At 40.8% G+C, this 21,924-nt stretch overlaps 1 protein-coding gene and 1 long non-coding RNA gene across 5 annotated transcripts in view; one reads left to right on the top strand and one right to left on the bottom strand.

Moving 5' to 3' along the window:
- LOC109141599 (uncharacterized) overlaps positions 1-21,924 on the top strand; it is an 81,068-nt gene that overhangs the window by 2,261 nt on the left and 56,883 nt on the right. Inside the window, exon 3 of the long non-coding RNA XR_003462735.1 lies at positions 17,470-17,540. This is a non-coding gene — a long non-coding RNA (uncharacterized LOC109141599). The remainder of the gene's footprint in view (positions 1-17,469; positions 17,541-21,924) is intronic.
- Positions 220-21,924, bottom strand: part of frmpd3 (FERM and PDZ domain containing 3) — a 79,278-nt gene continuing 57,573 nt past the window's right edge. The window contains exons 3-17 of one of the 4 annotated variants that reach the window (XM_019272540.2): positions 16,079-16,191; positions 15,817-15,971; positions 15,565-15,667; positions 15,227-15,272; positions 14,460-14,564; positions 11,703-11,810; positions 9,859-9,990; positions 9,363-9,482; positions 8,923-9,059; positions 8,244-8,370; positions 7,734-7,823; positions 7,336-7,515; positions 6,957-7,125; positions 5,426-6,310; positions 220-4,632 (exon numbers count right to left, since the gene is read on the bottom strand). In XM_019272540.2, the coding sequence (XP_019128085.1) occupies positions 1,817-4,632; positions 5,426-6,310; positions 6,957-7,125; positions 7,336-7,515; positions 7,734-7,823; positions 8,244-8,370; positions 8,923-9,059; positions 9,363-9,482; positions 9,859-9,990; positions 11,703-11,810; positions 14,460-14,564; positions 15,227-15,272; positions 15,565-15,667; positions 15,817-15,971; positions 16,079-16,119 (5,214 nt within the window). In that variant the 5' untranslated portion in view covers positions 16,120-16,191 and the 3' untranslated portion in view covers positions 220-1,816. Of the gene's footprint in view, positions 4,633-5,425; positions 6,311-6,956; positions 7,126-7,335; positions 7,516-7,733; positions 7,824-8,243; positions 8,371-8,922; positions 9,060-9,362; positions 9,483-9,858; positions 9,991-11,702; positions 11,811-14,459; positions 15,273-15,564; positions 15,668-15,816; positions 15,972-16,078; positions 16,192-21,924 lie in introns of those variants that run through there. The other 3 variants (XM_019272541.2, XM_019272543.2, XM_027281320.1) reach the window with 3 other exon arrangements.

The raw sequence follows: 21,924 nt of genomic DNA, 5'->3' as shown, positions 1-21,924 counted from the left end.
ACAAATACAATAATAATGAATAACTGATAATTAAAATATAAATTAAATTAACAAAAAGAGATAAGTGGCTCAAATTTACAGCAGTACTAAGACACATAACAACAAACATATTTTTTATAATAATAATAATAATTTTAATTCCATTTTAAATGCATTTATCTATAATGTTTGTCAAATACTGAACATTTGCAACTTTCTTTGGAACCACAATATGTCCTCTGTATGGAATTCAGAATAGTTAAATACCTTGACTCAGATGTCAACTCTGGATTTTTACACCATATACAGTACTTTATAAACATTCGATTAACATTGGTGATGCATTTTGTGCAAGAAACAGCAATATGCCTTTAATATTGTGGAAGCTCAGTTGTCACTATTAATTTGGTTTCACAGCACTTTCTTTTAACAGTATGTCCAATATACATGTTAGGCCAGCACAACTATAAAGCCTCTCTCATTAATTTCCAAGAACAACAAGAGGATGAGACACAAAGAAGATTTCAGACAGGAAACAGATGTGTTAGTTTTATTAAAATACATAGAAAACTACTTTGTGTGTTTCTTATATATTCGCTAGATTGCACAATGTATAACAGCACATAGAAAGCAAATTTGTTTATACTGTATCTGAAAACCTGAATAAAAACAAAGGATCTTTTGAAACGGGTAAGCTTTAGCTTTGAGGAGATGAATTATGAATTATGTAAAACTGGTGGTGTGGACTCGAGAGTTTTTCAGCAGCAGAGTGAATAAAAAACACTTAATCAAACATTAAAAGATACATTTCACCTTCAGAGCTAACTTCAGAGGTTGTGCAAAATTCTAGTGATAAGCTTACTCACTTGCAAGTGGATGACTATATTTAAAACTATGATTCACGACAAGTGAGATGCAAGTGATCCATGGATCAGGTGATGGTGTAAAATACACTCTGTGCGTAAAGTACAGTGTGGGTATGTATTCCTTCTTTACAGCCGAGTGAGGTAACAACACTCATTACTGTATAGTGGTTAAGACGATGACTTGGGTCTCTGCTACATTGTCTGCCCCAAGCAGGTGTGTTTCATACCTGCATTGTTATAGTGAGAGAATGGGCCTCTGTCAGTTGGTAAAGTTTAAAATGTCATACTTGTCTTTCAGTGGTTTTCATTTTCCAACACTGTCACTTACATTTTCACTCTTGTATCAGTACGCCGGACATTGTCAACATAGCCAACAGAGATCTCCATTTTGCATTACAACAGTTAGAAAATTCAACAAACACACACATCACCATCTAACCAACCAGCGCTTTGGACTACGCAATTAACAGAAGTCGCTACGTGACGAGATCTCTGAAATATTTTTGTCCAGAGCATACATTTATTTCTGATGATTTATTATAATCTTTATAGTTCTCTTAACTCAATACATTTCAAATATATTCTTCACTTTTTTCTTCACAAAACTTTATATTATTTGCTAAGTAGACACAACTCAAATATACATTACATATAAAATATTATATTATAATGACTTGACTGTATATTGTGAATATTGATATGAGGTGATTAGCCCTGTATCACCCAGTCTGTTATAGGGTTCATATTCCATTGTGCATTAGTTTGGTGTATCTTTATATTTCAAAACAAGATCCACGAGGCTACCTCAGGGCCTGTAAACATGGGATGGAACAGCTGCATTGCAATTTTTACTGAGGATGGTTCATTGCATGACTTGTAAAAAAATGTAAACAATAAACAAATAATGAATTTGGATAGAGAAGCCACCCACATTCTGGACTGATTTGATTACATCCCTGCCAGATTTATTCTTACTGGGCAGGCAGAGTTTTGATGGGTCGAGTGAGCGAGCTCATGTTATTGGTGTTGGAGGAAACTTGAGGGTTCATTGTCTTCGTTGGCAAGCTGCTTGAATGTCCCATTGATTCTTCTGCTGCACGCAGAAGCAAAGTATAGTTGATAGCTACTTCCTCAACTTTTCTCAACAGCTGCAGCCTTTGGGTTTCTGAACGAACCCCTCTAACCAATTTGATGAAGGTCTGAGTTAGTTCACACAACACTTGAAAGCTGGCTGTCACAACAGCAAGCATACGTGTTGGGCTTTTCTCTACACTTGCCACTCGCCGACAAGATGCTCTGAATTCTTTGAAGTGCACTGCCAGCTCCTGTTTGTACTCTGCAATCTGTGGGGGCTGAAGACGAGCCTCACCTTCAGCTTGTGGGCTATTAGCACACTGACGCAGGATAGCTAGCAACTCATTAGCATCCAACTGGGCATTCAGAAAGCCATCAGGCAAGCTGAAACTTTTACCCTGTAGAGCCTGTACCCGTGCCAGGCTCCCCTCCAGTGTACCACAGGCTCTCAGGTCAATCTCCTGTGTTTGTGGCTCCTCCTCTTCCTCTTCCTCCTCTTCTTCTCCACTGCAGTCCTCTGCATTAAGAACCTGGAGTGTTTTGCTTACTACAGGAAAGGTATGGGAATCCAACTCCATGCCTGGAAGGACCTGAAGGGGTATGGAGTATGAGAGCTCATCCTTCTCACTGCTTTCATCTGCTGCCTCACACTTTCTGTAGCAAAAACAGAATGAGCAGCATTTATCTTTGTCATCACTGTCTTCACTGGGCAGGGTCAGCAGCACCTCACCAGTCCCATCTTTGCTTTCACGCAGAAGCTCTTCTCCCTGAATGAAAAACACACCCTTTTTTCCCTTACCCTCTGCCTGGTGCGACTGAGTGTGGACAGGCTCAATTGGGGTGGGGAGCCTCAGCCCTGTTGCCCTCACTCTCTCCATCTCCTTCTCTAGACTCTTGGCTTTGGGCTTTACCTCAGCATACACAGGAGTGCTAGTGCTGTTATCCAGCTCTCCAATGCTGTAACACCTTTGAAGCTTCTTATATTGTGGAGCTCCCATGCAATCAGTTTGAGAAGTACAGGTGGGCAGGCAGGAACCGTGCTCCCCCCTTGGCTCTCTTGACTCTAGGCTGGTAGAGCGTATTCGTGTGGTCTTGATCTCTAAGGTTTGAGGTCTCCTTGTAGCACCTTGGGCGTGGGGGGCTTTGGAGACTGCTGGAGGGGTCTTCGAGATAGTTCTCTCTCTGCCTCTGTGTTGTGTCTCTGTTGTGGAGCCAACTGGTGTATCAGGTAGTCGCATACCCCTACACATTCGCTTACAGTCACAGCTGCGTCGTTGCTCTCTGGATATACCTGGTGCCTTTAGTACAGGGCTGGTACGTAGCTGGCAGGCACAAGGAGTGCCTGAGGGCACAGGTGAGGAACCCTGGGGCAGAAATTCGCCCTGGGATGACTTGGGTTTCAGTAGCTCCTCTAAGAACTCTAGCTCATACTGACGGACTTTCTGCAATTGAGCCCTTCGCTCATCTGTTTCTCTTCGCATTCTTGCTGGGAACGTAGCCGAAAGGAGGTTTCTAAAGCTCAAGAAAGGAGCACTACGCTGTGACTTTCCCTTACCACCGCCTTGCTTCTTTGCATCTCTAGCTGGGAGAGTGGAGACCTTATCTACAGAGAGGCTAGGTGTTGTTGGGTCATCTAAGATAGGTAAAGATTTTATGGAGCATTTCTGTGACTCAAGGTGGGATTTTCCCTGGGCACTTTCAACCTTGCTTTCAGCTGCTTCTTTTCTCTCTGCTTTTACAGGCAAACAAGGGGAGAACTTTGTTTGTATTTGAGGACTGGGTTTTGCCAAACAAGGATCTGCACCTACTCTTACTGCAGTTTCTTTGTTGTTAGCTAACTGGAGGCCTTTGGCCCGAAGACGCTCATCATCTGTGGGGGAGGAGGATTGAAACACTACTACCTTTTGAACTTGTGGGTCTTTTAGTCTTAGTTGAGGTCCAGGTTCCTGTTGCACTGGGCATGTGCAAAAAAGGTCGTCAACTGGCAGAAGTTCTGTAGAGCTTGAAGGCTTCATGGTCTCGCTAGAGGCAGTCTTGGCATCTTGGCACATATTAGTGGGAGAAATCTTGGCGGAGGCAGTTCTGTCCACAGGCAGGAGGATAGGTAAGGCTTTGATGTTAGGGTCTGTATTCAGAGGTTCTTTTGTCATGCCCTTTATACCATCAGATAGATTTTGACTCAGTGTCTCACCAGTAGAATTTGATAACTTCTGATCTTTACTGACTTTAACTGTTAATGAAGCATCAAACATTTTAAGTTCTTCAGGTGACTTAGTAGTGGGATCAGGGGCATTTGCTTTGGTGGACTCAGAGTTTGCTTTCAGTTCTGCTTTCTGTTCAGTCTGAGTACTGTCTTGATTGCCCCCTTGCTCTGTCACAACACTGAGCACTGCAGAGTCTTGACTGGGACTTACTTTAAAGGGAACAGTCTTGCTAAGGATTACTTGCTTGGGTGGACAGCCAGCACGAATCTGACCCACAGAGAAGGCCCCAGTTCCTATGGTCTTTGCAGTGCAGCCAGGGATAGCCAGGGGAAAGTCACGGCGGCAGAGGATACGTTCCTTGTTGATATGATGAGCAAGCAGGTAGGCCTGGTTTTGGTTCTGTTTCATTGCCGACACCATCTCAGAAACATCTGTCAATTCAGAAGAGTTGGTCTCATGGCCTGAATCCAGTGATGACTCAGGTGTAATGGCAGCTAAGACAATCAGCCCTGAGGAGGAGAATAAAGCACACTGTTACGATAATCAAGAAACAACAAATATTCAAAAGATAGAAATATTAAAAGTTTATATTTGTGTTTTGCTGTAGTTATCAAACTAGAACATTCCACTCCAGTAGATTCATCTTGAGTGGATGGAATAGTTTTATTTTGTTTTAAGAAAAGTTCCTTCAGGATCATATAACCCTTTTTTAGACTGTGAACTATGCACCTGTGACCTCACCCACTGGAAGAAAAAAAAAACATAGCCTTTGCATACAGATGTATACACGTACTTTAGAAATATGCAAAGATTAGCATCATTTCTACACTGACTATCGTTACAAAAACTAAAATTTCATTGGTCAATTTGCCATTTACAAAAGGATTATTTTTAATAACAGGCTTGTTGTTAACCACAAATAACTTTTTTTGTGTAATATTAACAGCTATTGTTGCTTCTTCATTTATGTAAAACCATGGTCCATAATATAAAATAACATTATCAGCTTGATAATAGTATTTTAGTTTGGGTGATCAATTTGTTCACACTGAATCTGGTAAGAGTTTTTGAACCTTCTACCCTAATTATTTGTTATTTTTGCAGTTACATGTATATACACATGTATTACTACTGTAAAATTAAGAAATTACAGGATTTACTTGCAATTCTAGTAAGACTTAGTAATGATGCACTGCAAATGTACTGTGTAATATTTACTTAAAAAATAACATTAAATTGAATCAGTATTAGTGTTAATTTTTTGTGTGAGATGTGGGCCGTGGCATGACTGAGGCTGTTGACCTGCAGTCTGTGTTGGCTGTTGCGGGTGATGGGGGTAGTCCTCTGAGGCTGCCAAAGCCTCTAGTGCCTGTAAGGTGGACACCAGAGCATCATCAAGCTCCTGGGCATGATCTCGGACTGTTCTCGTGGCAACATTATCAATCAGTGTCACAGGTACATCTTCCTTGGCTTGGGCCAGCTTCCCAGATGCAACCCCAGGGCTGGCACTGGCTCGAACTTTCCTCCCTCTTTTTGTGTCATCCTCATCTGAACTGTTGTCCCTGAAACCAGGTGGTGGGGCAGCAATAGCAGGTGGTGGTGGTTGCAGCTTCTCTCCTCCACCATCTGCCTCATCCTCATCTTCATTTCCTGGAGGCGGTAGGGCCATGAGGTCAACAGCGCCTCCATCTCGGGAGGCACAAGCACTGGAGCAATGTTTGCCCGAGCTGCCACTACTGCTCAATGCTGTCGTAAGACCCTCTGCCCTGTGTCTGGCTTTGCAGGAGTCACAGAAGTATCTTGTGGTTTTCTGGGACTGGCCCATTGTTTGAGCTCGGATTCGGAATCCTGCATTCTCCACTGCTGGGCTCTCCAAAACCCCAGCTATTTCTTCTGTACTCTGCTGGGTGGGGTCTGACTTGGTGCGGGGCCGCCCAGGGGGCTCCTGGGAAATAAAGTTCTCATTAATGTCGAGTTCAGCTTCGGCACGTATTTGGAGCTCTTGAAATTGTTGTTGTTCTCGAAGGTGGACATGACACAGGCCTAGATGCTGAGGCTCTGCCGGAACTAGGGCTCTTGCAGACCCTGACTCCCTGTGTAAGCTTTCCCTCTCGTCTCCTCGCCGCCCTCCACTTGGCAAGCCGGTTACCCCAGAACGTGGGTGGGCATGGTGGGAGCTTCTGTAATCTGAGGATAGAATTGTCAGAGCAGTGGAGAGTTTGAGGTGTTAAGGACTAGTGGGGATAGAGAAGCTCCTGATGGGAAAGCAGAGGCGACAGCTGGTGGTCACATGGGGATTATTTGTTATTTCAGAGATGGATGTTGAAAGTTGAAGTTTGTTTGAGGTTGGATGGTTAAATTCTGGTGGAATGTAATGGTATGATGATCCTTCTTTTATGTGCACTACATGTTGAGACAGCAAATGGCAGGGGATCTTTATATGTTTGAACAATAAATGTGTATGAATATAGCAGAAAGTACAACTCACTGTTAAAATCCATAATGTTATTATAAGAAACATGGAGTATCCCATTCCAATGAGTAAAGATTGAGATGAGAGAACAGACAGTAGAGGGCGCCATGGGATGGTAGTTCCAGGATAACCTGGTTACCACAGGGTAATGGTTTCAGCCAATGAAGAAGCAGCTCAATGTCCATGTAGACTGAACATTTAATGAAGATTGCCAAATATTGCCTGACATGCAGTCTAATATGATGTTGAAAGAAATATACTGTATACTACTATACATGTTTGATATGAATTTTTCTATAAATCTTAAACATATTGCCTAATCATACCATGTTTTAAAAGTCAAGAAGACTTCTAACATACCTGCCTTGGTCAGCTGAGACTGACCAGGGGCCCGGAAGTAGATGGTCCGTTTCGGGTCTACAAACAGCTTGTAGTAGCCAGAGATGAGGCATGCAAAGTTACTGGCATCAGGCCATTCCATGAGTAGGACCAAAGGCTGCAGAGGGTTGTAGGGAGGGGAATTAGGAGACTATTTAGGGGACAGGCAATAAGCATTGCCTGCTCATTTTGTAATGACCTCATGAATTTTAAAAATGTATGAAACTGTTAAAAGTTTTTGTCCTCAATAAGTTTATTAATTGCAAAGTTAAACTGGAAAATATATTCATATTTAACCTGTTGCAAAATTATATGTCATTATTGATATATTTAATTGTATGTATATTTAATGTCGCATTACCTTGGCCTCATGGATTGTCACCTCCACACGAGCCACTCCTTGGGTCTCTCGGTAGAGCTGGATCTTGGCAACCCTACTGAACTCAGCCAGAACTGTTGTGAGGTTGTTTTTCAGGTCAATCACATGGCTAATGCCATGTCGAGGACCTACCAGTAGTGTTGTAGCTGATTGTTTGTCATCCTGTATAAGAACACAGCAGGTTTATGACTATAAACTATAAATACTGTTTAGGCAGTTTCTTTTAAATGTTAAATCAGTACCCCGAAAAAGTATTCTCCCTTTGTGACTACATACACATCTTCAAAGAAATAAGGAAAATAAACGAAGCAAGGCATTAAGTAGGAGATACACATGTATACATGTATAAACAGAAAGATAAAATATAAAAAATATATTACCAGTCCAACAGTGTGGAACAGTATTCCGCCAAAAGGTGGGAGGTCGTTGAGTACACGCATGTATTGCAGCTTTCCTTGGAGAGGAGGGACCTGTCAACAGAATGATTAACAACAAACACTCATTTTTGAAAGAGGAATCCTCCTACAGCGCTTCCTAAGTCCTCCTGGGGTCACTGTTGAGCCACAGATGTTGATCATAAAGTCTTATGCAACAGTTACATCTATAGGGATGAAGGCCTTGTTCTAAGATAAATAAATGACTAGTTATCAAGCAGACAGAACCATTGAATACAATAAATTAAAATCTTCTCTAAAGAGACAGCAACGTGTTAAGATTGAAATGTTAATAGTAATCAAAAATATGGCAGTTTGGCAAGAGGTATTTTTGTAGTGCCAGTGTTTATAAATGTGGCATATTGGATTGTGACCAAAGGCAGCAAAATCATCCGTTTCAGTCACCGAAACGGTTACAATTTACAAATAGTGTCAAAATATTTTATATGGAGAAACCTTGTTGCCCGATGGTGGTGGGTGCTGGTAGGTCTTCAGCAACTGAGACAGGCTCTTACAGACATTCTTCTCCTTGACTGTTGGAAGCAGAGTGAGGGGAAGGAAAGGCTCTAGTCCCCACTCTTTTCTGTGAGAGACAGCAAAGGAAAAGTTGGCAGAGGTATACACAGAAGAGAAAAACAACAGTGGAGTAGTTACTGAAATCCAGAGACGATGTCCCAACAGACAAGACAAAAGAGTTTCATCCCAAGGGAAGAGTGAGCACACAATGAGCTTTTCCCCTACAACTCCTAGCTTGACATGGCCACCCTGAGGCTATTACAAGCACAGTAGGTCTGTTCTGCTTCTGTGGTTGTGATGGCAGAAGCTAATTACTTGCTAGGTTGAGATTTTGAAGAATAAATGAGCAAATTGGGGGGGGGGAGATGTAATTTCACAAAGCAGTGGATTTCTTTGTCTCATAACGACCTAGAGAAAATGATCCTTGAGTAATTGTGACTGTTTAATACCACTGGGATTAATTATTAATCATTTGGACATTACTGAATGAACAAACTTCAGCGTGGGACTTACTGGTATATGCTACACCGAATTGTAAATGAGCTATGCCATATATTAGTTTTTTTGTCTATAATTTCTCATTAATTCATTAGAAAGCTAATTTAGTTTGTGGACTTACTCGACATGCTTGAGAGAGATCTTCTGATTGGGCCGTGCAGAGGACACAGTGATGTAGATATGGAGAGCAGCCAATCGTAACGTAATGTCAGATTTCCAGTCCATACCAAAGCGCTCTTTGATGACGTCATTGCGACTCTGTTAGGACATGATGAAATGTTTTCAAATTCACAAGGCTGTCAGATATCTGCAGTTAATGTGAAAGCATTTTTGGAGAGCTCACAATGGCACCGTTGTGTCTGAAGCCTTACTCCGGTGTATGCAAAATTAGTCAGTTTACCTTTGTCTAATACAAACAGTGAATAAAACTAGCTGCCTATTAGAACTTCTAATCAGTGGCTACCTCTTGGCATCCATGGCTCTTTGAGGAGAGAGCTTTCCAACAGTATCACGAGATTGAATGACACCTTTTAAAATCCCACTTTTAATCCAGCACTTTACCTGTATATAGAGGTACTCAAATGCGGCGGGGTCCCTTCTTAGCAGGTCTGCAGGGTCCTTGGGGAAGAAGCAGATGCGGAACAGACACTTCATCCCTTGGAAATATGTTCTGTGCACCACCTGAGAGAACACAACAGTATCAGTTAGATAACCAACTACATCTTTGGAAATAGTCACACATATCACTGTATCAATATATATCGATGAACAGGCTAGTCTGAGTGCATTCTAGATGCACTTGCAGGATGGTTGCAATGCTATAGTAAGTATCTACAGATTAAGTTTTGTCCAAGTGAGGAAACACTAAAACTGTGAGTATAAATGCAAATCACAGTTCTTTTCAGGTCTCATTTTAGTAATTTGTCATATTATATTTTGATACTAGCCCTGGGTTGCTGTAACTACTTTTATAAGGCTAATTCCACATACATATCCATTAATCAAAACACTTTTTTGCATGCATCTTATATCCATTTAGCTGTCTTCAATGTCCTACATGTGTCAGAGGCTGGTTGTCCTGCAGCAGATGCAGCCTCTGATTCTGGTCCAGACCACCTGCCTCCAGCACCAATGCAAAGTGCTCAATGTAGCGCAGTGAGAGGCGGTCCTGCAGGGAGGAGATCACATCCTGGAAGAAGAGAGATGGAAACAGATTAAAGCTTGAAATACATTTCCACAGTGAGAATACCTTCTATCACACACAAACTAAAAAATGATGTATGGAGGCTATTTTTCCCTCTGAATTTACTCCGTGTTTGGATAGGGTAGTTTGTCAAATTGATATCATTGAGATCTGTTTAGTCTATTTTCTTTGATATGATTTGCCATTTTGCGCTATGAAGAACTTCCATAGATATATACTTTATTCTGCATAGTGAGTGCATCCTATTTAAGAAAATAACATCTGCATGTCAGGATGTGCATTCCTTGTGTGCAGATCAGTATCTGAATGATGTACTGCTTTTTCTCATATCCTGTTACTAAAATGTACAGAGAAGACTGACTGAGGGAAAATTCACAATTTACCCTATCTCTCCGTGGGCTATGCCTGAGGTTTTCTTTGCCCCTTTAATGTATTAGAGGCAAAGGGATCCTGTTGTAGCGATACCATGATGATGTTACTGTAGTTTATCTGTGAGTCTCAGTATGGAGGCTCATTAAAGCTGTAAAGTACTGTATATACACTAATGGTTTGCTCTCCATAAACAACTTAATTGACACTCGTTGATGTAACCTAATCAGCTGCTGCCTCTGAAAAACAGGGATAAGCAGTTTCAACATTGACCTGTGTGGTTTGCATAAATGACGCCTGGGGAAGCTAAACAATCAACCGAGGACTCGATTGGAGCCTAAAATACTGCAGGAAAGCTTCTTTAGTTGACAGACAATCTAATGGGCATACAACTGGGCATCCTATTGTATCATTGATTTAATCTACGGTATTGTTTTATTGATCCAGGTCTTCTTATTATGCTGAAATTCTATTTAATTAGGCTGACAGCGGTGAGCTTCCTCCGTCTCCCCTTTAAAGTGCTGCTGTGGTTTTCTTTTCTCCCTCACTCTCCCTCCATGAGCAGAAGAGATATTTGTGAAATCTAATAGAGTCCATTTAATGAGTCTGCCCGGAGATGTCAGACTCATCTTAGAGGCTGACATACAGACAGACATGACCTCTGTCTGACTGAATCCATTCGTTGCCTTATGGACTTAAATGAAATTACTGAGAACTCCAAAAACTGATACGGTGAAGAAAGAAAATAAAGCTCTTTTTTTCATATTTATTTTCAATCATCAAAGTAATAACTAATACAAACTATGTATTAATGATTAGATAGGCTTAATGTTAAACCTATAATAGATGATTTTTTTTTGGTCACTTGGGGGCACTGCATCAATCTGTAAACACAATCATGGCATATTATCACTTTTTAAAGTTGTGTGTTGCACGGAGCAAAGTTATCATTCAGCTGTGTTTCTATTTATCTTACGCTCCTGGGAAATATATTTGGCTTCTTAGTTGCTAAACGCTCCGCTATGTTCACAAGTTAGTTGCTGACTTTCTCTGTCTGCTAGTTGGTGCGGAAAACAGATGCTGGAAAAGCCACTTATGAGACCAGTGAAAGTGAACAAAGGCAGTAAAGATGGCACTAAAATGCTGCATAGAGGGGAAATTGCAGAGTTAGGTGACAATTACCTGTGGGTTTTAGGAATGACCGTTACACTTTATTTGAGCCATTAATCCGTTATATGAAAATTTGTTATAGCTCCTTTAATTAAAAATGAAGATGTTGTTGAAATTCAGTTACTTTACACATCTGCACAGTTGTAGTGGATACATACCCTAACAGTGGTACGGCTATCAAACGTAAAGGACTTAATCTGTCCATTCTCCAAGAACACCTTCAACACATTTGGTATGAGTAGCAAGGAGTCGTCCTTGAGCATCGTCTGGGAGAGATTGAGGGAGAAAGAAGAGAAGAAAAGAAGATGGTATGTGTGAGAATGTGGCAAAGAGATAATCAGGAATTATTTGTACAGCACAAACACAGTCAGCTATAATGGTAGGTCCGCACTTTGTTATTGAGACAAAAAGAGGTAGTGAAAAGGGAGGAGGTCCTTTAGGAGGAGAGTTAAGACACAATGTCTTATGTGAACAATGCAGAGATACTTAAGTTGAACAGACAGAGGGAGTATCACTCTGCCTCGGGATGCCCACCCCATGCATTGTATCAGGATCAAAGAGGGGCTTATTCAATTTATCTGGTCTATCCATTCAATATGTATGCCACGCAAAGAAAATTGGATGGTGGGATGGAAAGTATTCACCACAGAGTTTTCGTGAGTGGAGGCATAAGAGGAGAGGCCTGATTCAAGGTTACTGCTTTTACTCCAAGCACTCTTTAGAAGAAAAGTTATGATACACAGTTGAAGTGATGGGACTCTCCCTTTCCTTTTTTTATTTTTTTTATATCTATCTTACTGAGGGGCTTTTTGAGAAAATGACTCAGTTCTCATTATGTGGTTTCAAAGAACCACAGTTGTGATCAGAGAGAAAGAAGTGACTAAAATAATAAAAGAGACATAGCTGTTTTAATGTGACAAGGATGCAGGGGGAAAACAACCTTGCGGTCCAAATGAAATTCTCTTTAGTTTTGGGCTCAAACAAAAGCAATCCTTATCTGTTTCCTGTATTCCTTTATTTTTTTTCATCTGATGTGATTTGTATAAGCGTATTACGGTAGGCAGACATTGCTCATGACAGCAAAGGGATGTGGATTTATTGCAACAGTATATCTCAGAAAATGCATTTAGTTGAAATGGAGGGCTGTGTCCACAGCAGATGCCCGGCAGTCTGTTTTTTTGGGTGAATTTAAGTATTCAGAAACATCAGCAAGCTGTTTTTCTTTGCAGATTGGAGGCCACAAAACCCTGAGTTATGAGTGAACAGATCTTTCTCCATACTGCAGCATTAAAGTGAGGGTGAACCAGTGAAGAGACACCACAGACAGGTTTAGCACTTCCCATTACAAGCCTTTGTTCTTGTTGGCTTGACTGAGCTGGAGTCGATTTGTCACATGCAGGGAAAGTGTTATAAGAGGAAAACTGCATCTCAATGCCATGGCCTTATCTCAACCCCCCTCTCTTTCTCCCAATAAACAGCAGGCTAGGTGGTCAACACTGATAAGCCTTCTGATGATCAATAACAGCTTGTGGTTCCTCATCACTGGAGACAGATTTAGAAACGTCTTTCCATGGGTTGGGGGTTCGTGGCTAGAACATTGATCATTACCAATCATAGCATCTCGCTCCCATCTCTGCTTTAACAGTGCTGTGTGTTCAGTCAGTTTTAAAATAATAAGTAAGAAACAGGGATGAAGATTAAATGATACAGAGAGGAGATCCACATCTTCTGCAGTATTGCTTTAGCCGTTAATGGATCTGAGGCTCTTTGCTGGTTTGTGGTAATATTTCTCACTTTAAGTCCTACTTTAGGTCTGATAATATAAACGTCTGGCTTGCCGTGATGTTGACCACTAGTACTGCCAGGTTGGAGTGGATGGTAAAATCATCTGTAATGAAAACTGAGCTTGAGCTGTCTGCCTAACACTCTGTGTTCTACCTCATTAAGTTCAGGTAAATGGAAAATAGAACATGAATTATGTTGTGTAATAAATGTTTTCTTTGGACCCTTTACTTACTTACTCTTACTTACTTTGCAATACCCTCTACCCTGAATCTATCTCAAAATAATATATTCCTCTAGACATAATACAATTGTTAAAATACAGCCACTTTGTATTTGTGAATAAAGAGCTTAATAAACTGTTATGATAGCTTTCAAAAAAGTGAACCAGGAACAGATGACATGTCTGTGGTGGGCTTGTACATCGCAGTATTTTTAACCCTCTCCATATTCTCTGCATATGGCAAAATACACCTCTGTGGTACAGATGAAAATTATCTTTTTGATGGAACTCTTTTGATCTTTGAAATCTCTGAAATAAAAAAAAAAAGACATATTAAAAGTTAGACATCCCTCCTTTTAGCAAAAATTATAATTACAATAGCTTCCCCCTTTTCTGACCTCCCTCACCCCCTGGTAATTAATTTATGCACAGTCTCTTTCCTCACACATATGCCACACAGCAGGTATTAATTGCACAGCATGTAATAATGTAATCCAAGCCACATCAGGGATATTTGTAGCTTGTAGATGTTGATTAGTCAGATAAGAAACTAGAGAATATGATAGCTCTGACACGTGAAACCAGATAAGATTGGTCGCAACCTTATTACAGTATTTCTAAAAATGCTGTGGCTGTTTTTTGAGATGTTTTAATGCCTGTGAAAATATGTTCAGAATTCAGATAAGTCTGGAAAGTAATTTATTCAAGGCCAAACCACTAGACCAAAGGCTCACACATACACACACAGCAGAGAAGCTCAGACTGTAATAAGAGGACGGAGAGCGGATACATGAAGCTTTTTGCAGCTGCTGATCAAACAAAAGAAAGGTTCAGACGGAGAGGGAGGGACAGGGCAACAGCATGTGTTTGTGCACACGTGTCACAGAGAGACACCACTAGTTGAACTTACTGAGTCTGGGTCGCTGATGGACACTTGCTCTGAAAAGCGCACTTTAGGCGGGTTGGTTCGCAGGCGGGCCTTTTTGGCTGCACTTATGAAGGCAGACTTAGGTGACTGAAGATGAGAAGAGAGAGAGAGAGACAGAAACTCTTAAATCAGCTTGAAAGAACAAACGTAAATGAGAGAAAAGCCCCTGTCACTGTGAGTACTAAAGAGATGTGTCTTGGAGAGCCGGTTAATGTTGCTGCAATGCGACAACTGAAAACCCACGTTCAACATGCAACCCACCTACTAAAAGTTTAAATATTTTTAAACGGTGGTGGTGGTGGTTGGTCTGAGCACAATAAATAATGTTCTTCAAACCAACACATCAGCTAAATCCTGTAGAACTACTGCATAAAAAAACCCAGGCAGAAAATCTATTCACATTTTCATATTATAATTTAATCTTCTAAAAATATCCAGTTCAGTAAATTGGTTACATATATTGTACATTTTCTCAACATGCACACAAAATGTATTTAATATGTCTCATGTAGATGTTTATGTGGCCACATGAGGCTGCTCTGAAAAAGAAATCATGTTGTGTAAGCATGGCCATGAATACTAATTTGCTGTATGTCTGCACTGTATTAGTGTGCGCTGTTACGACAAGAATACTGTGTGGTGTTTTTGTGTGATTCAGCGTGGCAGGAGAAGTGTAAAGAACTGATGAAGAGTAAGAGAAATCCTAAGGGAGAGGAACATGAAAGAGCGTGAGTGTCCCATTATACTACCTGATGGGGCTGCAGCACAGTGAGAACTATAGTGTCTTTGCAGCGTCTATGGAGAGACAACAGAGAGTGAAGTGGGTTAGATAACGCCACGGACAGCATGGTATTTGGAGAGCTTCTCCGAGTTTTTATCTGCCATTTCCTTGCTGCCCTTCAGCTGCAAAAGGACTGACTCATCCACAGGTTTGTGTTGATGTAACGCATCACCGGCATTAAGAAGAACCAGTTTGTTCCTTTTCATCCACCCCCTTTACCCATGTCCTCCTGCCCGTGTTGGTGGTCACCTGGCCTGTACCCTCCCCCTCCCTCTCCCTCCCTCCTGGGACAGTAAAGGATGTTACCTTACAAGGTCTATGACTCTCTCTCGGGGCGCGTCGCTCACCGTCTCCTCGTTAATGGCCAAGATCTGGTCTCCAGGGAGAAGCTTGCCAAAGGAAGGGCCGTCTGCAGATAAGACACACCGCCAGCATACAAAATCATATACATACAGTAAAGTGGAAAGTTTAATTTGATTCATCTTAGGATATACTTAAAGTGCCATCACTCTTCCTGTATGCTCTCTCTTTCTCCCATACACACACACACACACTAACCAGCAGAGACGGAGCGTACAATGACAGGCCTCTGGCTGCCTGCAATAAAGCCGAAGCCTTGAGTTGGGTGGCGCTGGATGGTGACCTGTCGAGCTGAGGCAGGACTTAGGGTACCACTGTCCATACCATCCTGGCTCTCCTCTAACATTGCAAAGCTGTAGAGCACACACACACACACAGACACAGTCATAAATAAAGAATATGAATTACACGTGTATTTTTAAAATACAGGAGTCTCAAGGTCTCGCAGAGCACCATGTACCTGTCACATGCGTTCGTGTGTCCATCCTGGACCTTGGCCATCCCCTGAGAGGAGGGAGCAGCATGGGACAGGATTGCACTGCAAAGGCTGCTCTCTGTTTCGCAATCATTCACCTGCACAAGAGAAAGGAGGAGACAAAGGGATGCAAGCAAAGAAATAAGATACTCTGCTTTCCTCATAGTCAAAATACTAATTTGTAGCATTTTGTCTGAGCCCATCTTAAAATGCTGCTAAATATGACATAATTATGAGATAATAATCATCTTGCACTGTCAACAAATTGCATTTGGCTCCTCAAATGTCTATATTGAAAGATGCTCAGGATGGAAGTAAAAATGTAGGCATGTATTTGCTAATAACATTTGACATTTGAGGGCTCCCTTCAGAGAAACTGCAATTATGGAGGACTTAACAATAACACACAGAGTATGTAACACATTAAGATCTCTGAATTCACCAACCTCTCCCAGTGTGGACCATGCCACTGCTGCAAACCACACATGCTCTTTTACAGATGCCTGTGTGGGAGGCAGTGAAAGCAAGATTACTGAAAGACTGTGAGAGTGTGTACGCGACACGTGGGTTTGTGTTTGTGGCACTAAAGTGACTGAAAGAAAAATGGATGGAAATGATTGTGTGACGGGGGAAAAAGAGCCTGATATTTATGCTCATATCTGTGATCTAGGACTGTGATTGCTGACTAAAGATGAGACACTGATTGTGATGTTAATGGCGCAGATGGCCTAAAACAGAGAGAGACGGATAAAGAGCATGACAGTACTGTGAGGGATTATTATGCAGCAATACACTGTTGAGAGCAAATACCTTTTTTGAGTGCCACAGTCAGAGTACAAACTGTCAGTAACAGGAGGCTGAGTCACATTAGTCAATAGTTCAGATTCATATTCTTGTCACTTGTTGTTTCTGATAACAGTGGCTTATTGGGGAGCATGGCTCATTTACAATTCCAGTGATGCATTACTGATCTCTACCTTGTGTCATGGTATCAGATGAGGGTTGATATATTGAAGATAGGTTTCATATTGAGCTCAGTCCATGACCAAAAATCCATTACACTACGTGTGCTTTGAAATTCAATTATACTAATCATTTAAAAAGATTAGTTTGGAATAAAAAAAATCTGTATTTAACATTCATCTGACTTACAAAGGATCATCTATCTGTATCAAAGGTGCACAGCGGTGACAAATGATGCTGCAGCAGCTGGTTCTGCCTCTAAAAAGGATTACACGTTTTTGATAGAGAATGATTATTTTCTACGTTGATTCTCCCCATGGATTCTGACAGTGCGTGTCTCTTCCCATTTTATTCTTCTCCTTTCTGTCCCTCTAATGTCTCTTGCTCTTTCCACCATCTGTCTCCCTCTCCAGTTGCTGGGAGGATACCCATTCTGTTGGATCTTCAAGGAGGTGCCAGTGACTGAGTGAGCGTCATTGTTCAGGTGTGTGTCATTAAGAATGCCAGCACCTCTCAAGATTTGGAACCTCAAGCAAGAAGACAGTATGTTATTCACAGAGACTGTGCTGTAGTCTGATAGTCCCCAAGTCTTCTTGTAGATATCAATATAAAATAGGAAAACTGAAATACAGCAGAAGTCGTGTAGTGCCACCAACATCACATTGGAAACTGAAAGAATATGTCCTCGTCTGTCTCTGTCCTGTGGATTCTGTGGATACCGCAGCTTTTAAGTTTTCACCTAATTAAAAATTTTGGCATTCGATAAGTGTCGAGGAGGAACAGAACACAAGGGAGAGCATGGAACGTAGCTGGGGGACACTGAGGCTTACACGTCCACAAAGATAAACAGAGATTCAACTGAGGGGCCGACCTTTTGCTGAGAGAGGACAGCGAGGAATTCTGTCAAGAAATGATCCCCAAGGGCATCGGCAGGCCTGCCCGTTGCTATGACTACTGCACTCGGTAGTTTGTTGAGACTCTGGTGGACACGGTGATAGTGGGTGGATGAGAATAGTGATGTGGCCAGACGATCTACGATAACCCCGCAGCCACTGTGGCCAGATGCCAACGTTTCCTCTGGCAGCAGAGGTCAGAGCGCCACATACCTGCTCTGCTCCAGAGTCCCAGTTAGCAGAGGCTCAGGAGAACAGGGTCCAGGAAGAATGACCTTTTATTTATTATCCTCCCAGGCCTGCATTTTAGCAGATCTATCATTAGCTTGGTGGGACACTGCATGTCAGACAGCAGCATTGCTGAATAGTTTCACTTCCAGTGTGATCAGGTGTTCAGAAGTGACGTGAAGTCATAGGTTGATCAATCACTGAATCACATAACCAACCAATCAACCAGTCAGCCAATCAGTCTTTAATGTTACCAGATGGCTACATCAGATACAAGCCAGTAAAGTCTAATTCAGTTTATCATATAGTCAGAGAGGTGTTGATGCAACTTTTAGGTCATTAACGACATATACACAATAAGCCTTCTGGCTTATTTATAACTCATGATATTTAATTTGCTCCAGCAGATGCTTGAACTGAATTCTACACATCCTGAATCTGGCCAGGCCAATCACAACCGTTTATTTTATGGATTCTTTTTTTATTACGATGACTGACAGAGGAGAGCCACTGGTTGTGATTTGAAAAGTCACATGTATCCCATTTCCCTTCTCTGATTGGTTGTTGTGTCCAGTCCAGAGCAATGGCACATGAAACTCAGATGAAACTGCAACTTGCCTGTGACGCTCAGTCACTCACTCATGTCACACATTTCATTGTCTGATTGTTTGTTGGTTTATCCAACTGTGTCCAGAAGGAATTTTATCTGCGCCTGCTGATTACAAAATAAATAAGATAAATAAAACAAGAACATGAATCTTCAGCATTTGTTTTCTAATACCAGCAATGTGTCGTAGGTTAGCAACTTAGCAAATCTTAGCAATCACCAAACTATAATCTTTCTTTCTTGCTTGCTTTCTTTGCTTTCTTTCTTTTCTGGATGGTTTTCCAAAGGCGGATCTGACCTGGTGCATATCGGACATCCACTTGAGGACAGAAGCATTTTGTGTTTTATACACCAATAAAAAGACAATCAATTCCAATAGGGACAGGCATAGAGAGGCTAATGTGCTCTCCTCCTGGTCCTCGTTAAAACACCTGCAGCTGAGTTTTATGTATTGTAGTTGATCTATGGATATTTTTTCAGAAAGGACCAGAGAGGAGATCACAACAATACAATGGGCAAATTGTCACATTTAGTTGAGGTTTAAGTGTGAGACGAGGATTTCCCTGACAAAAAAAGAAAAAGTAACTAATGTTCTTTGTTACGTATAATTACACAAGCGAAAGCAACACAGAGATGTGTTTTAAATGTTTCTGTGGGCTTCAATTGCAATTTTTGAGAAGTAATGAGAAGTATTTTCCATGAAAGGAGGCAAATTTTTGTGAATACAAATGCTAAAGGCTGAAAGCAACAATCCTGTTCAGAGAAAATTAGACATGCCATTGAGAACACTTGAGGAGTGTGTAAATAAGATGCTTTCCCTGTAGCTGTCCTGCTATTGTATGATAAATGGCGTACACTTGCACTCCTTTACTCAGCTGTGTTTTTCTTTTAGTTTAGCTTAAATTCAACATCTGAACTTAAAAATTGCCTCTCCTCGTCTGAACAATTGCTGCGATCCTTGGCTAGTATAGGATGATGGTAAAGAACATCCTATTTCATTGAAATCAGTCTCGGACCATATTAACAACAAAAAAAAAACACATCTATTCATATCTATTAAAAATTATATAAATCCAATACAAAAAGCCTCCAATACTCATGTTGAGACCTTGAGGATACATGCTTGCTTTCATTCAATAGTGTTAATAGTACAAATAGCCTATTTGATGATACAGTTAACTACAGGAACAACAGGAATTCTTCATATGAAGGGCATCGGGCCTGACAGCATTGATTTATGCATTTAGGTTAAATGAATGCAACATTATTTCTGCTTGTGCAAAATGATTCTGACTTAATTAGTTTAGCCTATTCCCATATGCATGGGTTGCGGCTTAGCCTTTTGGATGCTGCGTCTCAAATGTAGATTCTTAATTACGGTTTAATAGGAATTAAAGAGTCCATTGCAGTGACAATTAGTATGGCACTTCCACATAGCACTGTGAATTATCTGGCTACTTACTCTGTTGATGCTTCAGGAATTTTCATTTATTTTACTGTTGCACTAATTGTTTATCTCTCTGATAAACTCCTTCTGGTAAACACAGACTGAATTATGAATTGTAATTTGAATCAGAGATGGAATGAACTGCGGAAACTTGGGAGTTGTACTGCACTAATTGGAAATTGAGGAGAGTCATGAGTGACCGTATGTTATTAAATCATTGCCTTGAGAAGCCAGACAATAGGTGAGTACTATCTCAGTGATTACTTATGACCGACAGACAGATGAACAGCAGGAGCTTATATCATCTCACTGGCTAAATAATTCATGAACATGAATGCATCAGCATCAGCTCTGGCATTTTGTGAATTCAATCTAATGTCGTTTTTCCCTTGTGAGGAGTTTATATACAGTCGTTGTATGCTGCTCTGTCGCTGCGTTAGTGGTGGTACCGGGTTAGAAAACTGCTCTAAGTGGACTCTTTTGATTATGTAAGCTGATGGCAGTAATCTTTATTGGACAGTTATGGTAAAAAAAAAAAAAAGTACTCTCGATAAATACTAAATGAAATTTTGCAACATCAGCTGAATCCTCTGCCCAATAGTTTGATTTGTTACCAAATATATATAAGTATTTAGTTTAAAGCATTGCTGTGATCTAAGAACAGCCTCACAGAGCTGCTATCACAACACTTATTGCCTTATTGTAAACATTATTGCCTTATTGTAAACATGTCATGGATTATATTTGACAGAGGCCTCTTACACACACAAACAGTCAAACATAGTGACAAAAACTACAGTCAAAATCACTGTATGGTAACATACTAAAAGTGTAATTAGAAACTCCAGTCAATCAAAGTAATAGGATTTTATTTTATGCTTGAGACGGGTCAAGGGCCTAGAGATAAATTTCTTTGACTGGAATACAGCCAGACAGTAAAAATGGACAGTGTCTGTGGGGACTTGAACAGTCATGTTACACTCGCAGACAATTCACTGTAGAAAAGTGATCCCGATGTGAGCATGGCCTCTCCCTGAGGATGTTTTCTTCAACTATGAGTCGAATGTCAAATAGAAATGTGTAAGATAAATGTTATATCTAGAGAGACAGAAAGTGACAGTATGAAAAAAAAAACAACAACCATTTTTTTACCATTTGAAACTAGACTCGCCACATATATACATATACTGTATGTATTTAGCTGTTAATTCAGACAGATCAAACAAATCCACGTAAGAAGATCAAGTTCATATCAGTATTCAACACAGATTTACTTTCTTATCTCATTGGCAGTGGGCAAAATCTGCAACATGAGCAACTTCCTAATGCTTTGCTTTTTGTCATCTTAAGCTGAAAATATGTTGGGCTGCAAACACTAGAAAAAAAGACAATGCAATGTAAAGATGGTAGATCTTTCTGTTTCAATTGCATGTCTTAGTTAACATACATGTGTATGTAAACTCATGTTGCATACTCGTACTTTCATTCCTGTGTCAGCGCAAAGGGCAGACAGTCAACATTTCATATCAAATGTAGCAAATCCTTGAATCTGCAAAAATCCTGTTAGGATTATGAAAGAGGCGACACAGTAATCTCCCCCAGTGTACTGTGAAATGAGCCTTCCTGGACAAAGATACTCTGTCACATGTCTGGCCTCTAGGAAGCTGAAAGTGAAAGTCATTCTGGCAATGTC

This window comes from Larimichthys crocea, chromosome I (genome assembly GCF_000972845.2).
Source record: "Larimichthys crocea isolate SSNF chromosome I, L_crocea_2.0, whole genome shotgun sequence".
NCBI classification, from domain to species: Eukaryota; Metazoa; Chordata; class Actinopteri; family Sciaenidae; genus Larimichthys; species Larimichthys crocea.
The sequence above is the reverse complement of the archived record's forward strand: the minus strand, read 5'-3'. Positions and strand labels throughout refer to the sequence as shown.